The 9015-nt window shown below is 39.2% G+C and overlaps 1 protein-coding gene across 1 annotated transcript in view; it reads right to left on the minus strand.

Annotated features, from left to right (window-relative positions):
- Nucleotides 1-1039: 1039 nt before the first annotated feature.
- xylb (xylulokinase homolog (H. influenzae)) overlaps nt 1040-9015 on the minus strand; it is a 30194-nt gene continuing 22218 nt past the window's right edge. Inside the window, exon 18 of the mRNA XM_059326942.1 lies at nt 1040-1434. Within this exon, the coding sequence (XP_059182925.1) occupies nt 1366-1434 (69 nt within the window). The 3' untranslated portion in view covers nt 1040-1365. The remainder of the gene's footprint in view (nt 1435-9015) is intronic.

Consider the following 9015-nt stretch of genomic DNA (forward strand, 5'->3'; position numbering starts at 1 on the left):
AAAGAGACACAAAACTGCCAAAGAGAAACACACATCTATAACTAGACACAAAACAACTAAAATGAGACACAAAACAACTACAAAGAAACTCAAAACAACCACAAAAAATGTGAATGGCTACAAAGAGATGCAAAAATACTACAAAAACGGCGTGAGCCACCTGAGAAGTCACATGACAGCAGAGCGCTCTGCATCGTAACAACCGTTAGTGTCATTACCGACACACACACACACACACACACACACACACACACACACACACACACACACAGATGCATGACAGTAACTCAGTGGGGTTTTTGGGGGATACGGAGGGTATCTGAGGACAACTGGTAGCCCCGCCCCCTCACACACACACACACACACACACACCAGCTCTCCTGGGTGTGTCATCTGAGGACAGCCCCCCCCCCCTCCACCCACCGCTGTAAATGCTATAGACCGAACACACACACATGTGGCTCAGCCTCTGCAGTGCCCGTCTCCTCATGTGAACCCATTCTCTTCTGCCGCATTACACACACACACACACACACACACACACACACACACACACACACACAGTGTAAAGCCCCTCTCAATCGAACTCTATCTCACATGGCTGAGGCATTAGTCACCGGGGAGAAGATGGCGTGCACGTGATCACACACACACACACACACACACACAGAGCAGCAGCAGCTAACCTTTATCACCCTCTGGTCTATAATCTGGGTTTGAGGACAGAAGTGTGGAACAAAGGGAGGAGAACAGAGGAGGAGGAGGAGGAGAAGTAAAGAACAGCGAGGAGTCAGAGACGTGAAGAAGAGGCGGAGACACGATGAAGATGTTAGTGCAGCCCGACCTCTGTCCTTCTCCAAATCAACCCTGGTGGAAACGCAAAACGAAACGAAACAACTACAAAGACACACAAAACAACTATATTATGTCCACTTGGAGACAGAAAAGACTCCTTGTGTCCAGATAATGTGTAGAAATAAAAAAATAACACCTAAATAAATAATAACATAAACATAAACATAACATTCCCATTGATTTCTTGCATTTATTTATTGATATTCTTGTATTTATTTCAACATTTATTCATTTACTTTAACTCATTTATCCTCCTTCATGCTGGTTCAATGTTATAAAAAACTAAAAAGTTAAAACAAAATCACATGAGTGCGTAAACACGTAAAAACGTGACATTAACTGACATTTTTGAATGAACATTAATGTGGCTGATTTAATTTCAATTAAACTTTTATTACATATTGCTGAAAACTTAGCTTGTTTAATGAGCAGCACTGATGAATCACTAAAACACCGGCTGAAGAGTTTTGTAGTGATTCTAGTTCCTCGGAGCTGATTGGCTGCTGTGGCTCAGGGGCGTGGCTCCTGCAGGATGCTCTCCTCCAATCGGGCGTAGCGCTGCAGCATCTGCTGGTACACCTGAAACACACGGACACGAGACTTTATGAAGCCTTCAACCAGGCAGCAACCACCGGGTCTGAGCAGGGAGGCTAACCAGGAAGTGCCTGACGGCGGCTGCAAAAGCATTTTTGTCCATTCATTTCAATACAAAATGAGAAAATTTCTCACTTGATTTATTACCTCAGAAATGTTTTTAGGTCTCAATCACTAGTAAACAATCTTCTTCAAGACAATCTGATGTTAACAGTGTAAATAATGGCCCCATTTAGGAGAAAATAGAAGATAAAGAATCGTATGATTTGGGGCGGGGCTACCTTTGATTGACAGGTCACTAACAAGGCGAGCCGTCACCAGGAGAGAAGCAGAACAATGCGTATCCACGGCAACGTGTCAATAAAGTTATATATAATGTTATATATTAAAAAAGGACATTTACCGGTTTGTAATTTTATGTCTTTTTTTTGGTATTTTTAACATGTTTTTTGGTAACTTTGTGGCTTTTCTTTTGACAATTTAGTGTCTGTTTTTGTAATTTCCCTTTTTTTTGGTCATTTTGTGTCTTTTTTTGTAGTCATTTAATGTCCTTTTTGGTCATTTTACATTTTTTGTTGGTCTCTAATGTCTTTTTTTTGGAAATTCTGTGTCTTTTTTTTAAATGTCATTTTACGCCTCCATTTTTGAAAATGTCTTCCTGGTTGTTCTGCTGGGAAACATTTAAGGTTCATTGTTGGTCATTTTATGTCATTATTTTGTCATTTCACATGTTTTTTCATCTTTTTACATCTTTCTTTTTGGTAATTTTGTGTCTTTTTTGGTAATTTTACGTTGTTGTTTTTTACGTCTCCTGGGTGAAAGTCCAGGGTTTGTTTTTCCTGAAAGAGTTTCCATGACAACATGTCAATAAAGTTATATATAACGTTATATAGATATAAAAAAGGAGGTTTACCGGTTTGCAATTTTTGGTAATTTTATGTCTTTTTTGGTATTTTTAGCATGTTTTTTGGTAACTTTGTGCCTTTTTTTTGGACAATTTAGTGACTTGTAATTTCACATCTTTTTCTTTTTCTTTTTTTTGGTCATTTTGTGTCTTTTTCTTCGTCATTAAATGTCCTTTTTGGTCATTTTACATTTTTTGTTGGTCTTATGTCTATTTTTGCTACTTATGTCTCTTTTTTATGTCATTTTCCGCCTCCTTTTTAAAAATGTCTTCCTGATTGTTTTGCTGGGAAACATTTAAGGTCCATTGTTGGTCATTTTATTGTCATTTCACATGTTGTTTTTAAAATATCCTTTTAAATCTTTCTTTTTGATAATTTTGTGTTGTTTTTGGTAATTTTACGGGTTTTTTTTTACATCTGCCTGGTGAAAGTCCTGGGTTTGTTTATACTGACTGTTTATATATAACGTTTCATATATATATATATATATATATATATATATATATATATATATATATATATATATATAAAAGGATGTTTAGTGGTTTGTAATTTTTGGTAATTTTATGTCTTTTTTTTGTATTTTTAACATGTTTTTGGTAACCTTGTCTCTCTTTTTTTTGACAATTTAGTGTCTCTTTTTGTAATTTTACATCTTTTTTACATACTCAAATATGACCCGAATGAATGAATGAAATTAATTAATTTCTTACATTTTGATGTTTATTCATCGTTGGTGTAGGCCCAAAGCAATTATTATTCTACAATTGTAAAAATGTGTAGCTTATATTCTACACTGCCCCACAAAGTCTAACTGCAGTAACTAGCAGAGTGAAACTGAGAAAAACGGATTAAAGTTTTTTTAATTGTCCAGTCAAATGGGTTATATGTAGGTCAGTGATATGACTCTTATTTCTACAAGTATTGATGATGTAACTATTATGATCAGATATCATGAAGATTTATTTGACCCTTGACCCCAAATATGTAGTTAGTGCACTCTGGTTTTGCTGTAAAAGGTTCTAATAGTAATGTTGTTGTCTTCTTTTAGCTTTTATATTTAGTTTTCAGTGAATAAACATTTTCAAATTGATTTTGTTAGAAGTGTATTTAAAAGTGTTTAACAACTCTATTCAAAGATTTGTGATTTATAAAGAAATGTTATATTTTAGTCTTAATATCATTTTATCTCACTTTTTTACTTCATCACTATCTAGATAATAATTTCCCTTTCAAATAAACTGATAATTTCTATTATTCTTGTCTTCACTATTCAACACAACTAAGAAATACACTCGTCTGCTTTGGTTTCATGTTTAAATTCGTATATATATACAAATTTAAACATAAAACGTTAATCATAGAAAGAACCTGTAAAAACAGGCGTTATCATCAGAATCTGATCTTTCCGACAGTCCTTGAACAGCTCACGTGTGACGAACGCTTCTGTTGGGAAAAGTGACAAACGAAGCTTCAATTTGTGATATTTGGGAGAAGAACTGTGTACTTCTACTCACAGCGAGTATTAAAACTACTTTACCCCCCAACAGATAAAAAGCGTTTATAGTTTATAGAAGCAGACGATGTTACAACGCTCCAGCCAACACTCTCATGTTACGGTTCATAGTTAATACCTGCTGTACAGTAACTATAGAGAGAATATTCATCCGCCACAAATCAGCTGTACCTTCACTCTGTGTGTGTGTGTGTGTGTGTGTTGAGCTCATTATTTATTCATGAGCTGTGCTGTTTAATTATGGAGGACGAACATGAGAGAACATCACTTCAGTAAACATACAGCTACATTAGAATAACATGGATCCCTGGTGTGTGTGTGTGTGTGTGTGTGTGTGTATGTATGTATGTGTGTGTGTGTGTGTGTGTATGTGTGTGTGTGTGTTCTTGTACTTCCTACATAGTGAGGACCAGAACACGTTTTTAACCAACAAAGTGAGGACATTTCGGCCGGTCCTCACTTCTTTAAAGGCTTTTTTTTGAGATTTCACACTTTGTTTTAAGGGTTAAAGGTTATAATTAGGTTTATGTTAGGGTTAGGGTTGGGCATTTAGTGGTGATGGTGAAGGTTAGGGTTAGGGTAAGGGTAAGGGTTAGGGTAATGCGTTGCGACACCTGGGCAGGTGTGGGTTAGGGTTAGGGTTAGGCTCATCAGGAGTGATTCTGATTTGCGCTCCTTGTGGATTATGATCCTTGACAGACAGCTGGTCCAACTGAACAACCGTTTCCAGAGTGACCTCATGGACTTCGTTTGGAGGCCTCTGAACTCACTGTGTTTGGGCAACTCATCAGGCGTAAAGTGGACGAGGGACATCAGTTCTCGTCCCTTATTGAAGTCTTGGATTCATGTGACGAAGATGTTTTTCCCAACATGTTTACTGTGTATTCTGATGTCACTGCCTGTCACATGTTGCTCTGTGGAGCGCCTGTTTTCGGTTGTGAACAGATTAAATCAGCAGAGCTACAATGCTCACAGAGAGACTTAACAGCATTTCGTTCTCATGTTTGAAAAAGAGTTCGCGGAGAAACTGGACTCGGATGAAATAATAAATGTGTTCGAGGCCAAGCCACGCCGCCTCGCCCTGTAAACTGAGAGCTGCACAGTGTCCTTTACTCTGCTGCTGACACAAAGTGTTCAGATGGTTAAATAGTTGTTTTGATCACGTGTAATGTGGAAACGTTATGGCTCCGTGTATGAATGTTATATTTCACTATGTTCATCTCATTGGGCACGCAATGTCTGTGTCTGTGTATGATTTTGCGTTGTTATTTTGAGAACACAAAGTGTGCCTTTTCTATGACTTTGTTATTGATTTATTTGAGAACACGTCACACGTGAATGTTTCGACCTGCTGTGAACTAACTGTTGACTATTACTGATGACAATGTGTGGATATGTTGTTGTTGTTGTTGTTGTGTTAATAATGTTGTATTCCAGAGACACATTATTTCAATGTTTGTGGAGGTGTAATACACCCAGTACTGCTGCTGCACACCCAATGTCTTCTTCTGGCTACGCCAGTGTATTATAGTTAATGAAAACAAAACGAAATAACGAAAACTAGAATTGAAAAAACATTTTCGTTAACTGAAATAAAAAAACGAGTTCATTTCAACAGGAAACAGCAACCAAACAGCTCAGGGGGACCCTCCGTATATATGACTGTAGGGACAGTGGTTAATATTACTATTCATAACTGAGTCCATTTGGAGACAATAAAAGACTCCTTGTGTCCAGTTGGAGACAATAAAAGACTCCTTGTGTCCATTTGGAGACAATCAATACCCATTGTGTCCACTTGGAGACCACCAAAGACTCCTTGTGTCCACTTGGAGACAATAAAAGAATCCTTGTGTCCACTTGGAGACAATAAATACCCATTGTGTCCACTTGGAGACCACCAAAGACTCCTTGTGTCCATTTGGAGACAATAAAAGACTCCTTGTGTCCACTTGGAGACCACCAAAGACTCCTTGTGTCCACTTGGAGACAATAAAAGACTCCTTGTGTCCACTTGGAGACCACCAAAGACCCCTTGTGTCCATTTGGAGACAATCAATACCCATTGTGTCCACTTGGAGACCACCAAAGACTCCTTGTGTCCACTTGGAGACAATAAAAGAATCCTTGTGTCCACTTGGAGACAATAAATACCCATTGTGTCCACTTGGAGACCACCAAAGACTCCTTGTGTCCATTTGGAGACAATAAAAGACTCCTTGTGTCCACTTGGAGACCACCAAAGACTCCTTGTGTCCACTTGGAGACAATAAAAGACTCCTTGTGTCCACTTGGAGACCACCAAAGACCCCTTGTGTCCACTTGGAGACAATAAAAGAATACTTGTGTCCACTTGGAGACAATAAAAGACTCCTTGTGTCCACTTGGAGACCACCAAAGACTCCTTGTGTCCACTTGGAGACCACCAAAGACTCCTTGTGTCCACTTGGAGACAACCAAAGACTCCTTGTGTCCACTTGGAGACCACCAAAGACCCCTTGTGTCCACTTGGAGACAATAAAAGAATCCTTGTGTCCACTTGGAGACAATAAATACCCATTGTGTCCACTTGGAGACCACCAAAGACTCCTTGTGTCCACCTGGAGACAATCAAAGACTCCTTGAGTCCACTTGGAGACAATAAAAGACTCATTTTGTCCACTTATAGACAATAAAAGACTCATTTTGTCCACTTGGAGACAATAAAAGACTCCTTGTGTCCACTTGGAGACCACCAAAGACTCCTTGTGTCCATTTGGAGACAATAAAAGAATCCTTGTGTCCACTTGAAGACAATAAATACTCATTGTGTCCACTTGGAGACCACCAAAGACTCCTTGTCTCCACTTGGAGACAATAAAAGACTCCTTGTGTCCACTTGGAGACAATAAAAGACTCCTTGTGTCCATTTGGAGACAATAAAAGACCCCTTGTGTCCACTTGGAGACAATAAAAGAATCCTTGTGTCCACTTGAAGACAATAAATACCCATTGTGTCCACTTGGAGACCACCAAAGACTCCTTGTGTCCACCTGGAGACAATCAAAGACTCCTTGAGTCCACTTGGAGACAATAAAAGACTCATTTTGTCCACTTGGAGACAATAAAAGACTCCTTGTGTCCACTTGGAGACCACCAAAGACCCCTTGTGTCCATTTGGAGACAATAAAAGAATCCTTGTGTCCACTTGAAGACAATAAATACTCATTGTGTCCACTTGGAGACCACCAAAGACTCCTTGTGTCCACTTGGAGACAATAAAAGACTCCTTGTGTCCACTTGGAGACAATAAAAGACTCCTTGTGTCCACTTGGAGACAATAAAAGACTCCTTGAGTCCATTTGGAGACAATAAAAGAATCCTTGTGTCCACTTGGAGACCACCAAAGACTCCTTGTGTCCACTTGGAGACAATAAATACTCATTGTGTCCACTTGGAGACAATAAAAGACTCCTTGTGTCCACTTGGAGACAATAAAAGACTCCTTGAGTCCACTTGGAGACAATAAAAGACTCCTTGTGTCCATTTGGAGACAATAAAAGAATCCTTGTGTCCACTTGGAGACCACCAAAGACTCCTTGTGTCCACTTGGAGACAATAAATAGTCATTGTGTCCACTTGGAAACAATAAAAGACTCCTTGTGTCCACTTGGAGACAATAAATACTCATTGTGTCCACTTGGAGACAATAAATACTCATTGTGTCCACTTGGAGACAATAAAAGACTCCTTGTGTCCATTTGGAGACAATAAAAGACTCCTTGTGTCCACTTGGAGACCACCAAAGACTCCTTGTGTCCACTTGGAGACAATAAATACTCATTGTGTCCACTTGGAGACAATAAATACTCATTGTGTCCACTTGGAGACAATAAATACTCATTGTGTCCACTTGGAGACAATAAATACTCCTTGTGTCCACTTGGAGACAATAAATACTCATTGTGTCCACTTGGAGACAATAAATACTCATTGTGTCCACTTGGAGATGATAAAAGACTAATTTTGTCCACTTGGACACAATAAAAGACTCCTTGTGTCCAGAAAATGTGTAGAAATAAATAAATAAGTCCATAATAAACTCTGGGATGATTCTCTGGGAATCTGTTCATAATGAAGCTCCACATCCCGTTTGGAGCTCTTTTGTCTTCTTCCCTCCATGTTTGTCTCTGATGTCTTCAGATGAATCAGCGTTTAACTGCAGACGTCGGTAGGTGAGGAGCAGCAGGCGGGTCGAGCTGTCCAACATCTTAAAGTCATTAAACGGAGCGTCTCCTCTGTCTCCTGGGAGGCGGGGACGTGATTGACAGAACAAAAACAACGAGAAAGAAAGTAAAAGCCCTCCGACCCTCTCCTCCTTCATCATCACATCTCTTCATCTCGTCTTCGTCACCGGGCTGCTCTCTGCTCCCGTCTGTCACTGGAAACCTTCTCAACCAAACTCCCCTCTTGTGTTTTCTTCATTATCACTTTTGTTTTTGTGGAATTGTTTTTCTCCTCTTATCTTTTGAAGCGAAGCTTTTTCTGCCCGGCGACAGGAAGACAGAGACGCGCCGATATCAAAGTGTGAAATTATGACGAAGAAAAAGTCCAAATGAAACGAGACTGCAGACTCAGTGAAGTGCAGGAGAACAAAATTAGACTTTTTGTTTGAAGAAGTCACGCAGAAACAAACATGACCTGAATTTAAAAAAACAGTTTCCCAGTGTGAGCCGTGGCTGCAGGATGAAGCTCTACATTATATTTTCTGCTCTGCTAAGACACGTCAAAGAAGATTATTTCAAATCAAAGTCAGCCGAGAGAGACGGGATTAATATTTATCTGTTTAATATTGATGAACTTTTCCTTTAATTGACACTTTGGTAACGTTGTTTTGTTCCTAATAATGGAGCATGTTGATGCACAAAGACAACAACACACAAGAAGACACAACAATACATTTACTGCAGCAGAAACACTGTTATCAGCATAAAGTGGGCATGTCAGTAAAGAGGAGACTCGTGGGTTATTAACATAAAGTGGGCATGTCAGTAAAGAGGAGACTCTTTGGTTATCAGTATAAAGTGGGCATGTCAGTAAAGAGGAGACTCTTGGGTTATCAACATAAAGTGGACATGTCAGTAAAGAGGAGACTCGTGGGTTATC

The sequence above is a fragment of the Centropristis striata genome, chromosome 23 (assembly GCF_030273125.1).
Source record: "Centropristis striata isolate RG_2023a ecotype Rhode Island chromosome 23, C.striata_1.0, whole genome shotgun sequence".
NCBI classification, from domain to species: domain Eukaryota; kingdom Metazoa; phylum Chordata; class Actinopteri; order Perciformes; family Serranidae; genus Centropristis; species Centropristis striata.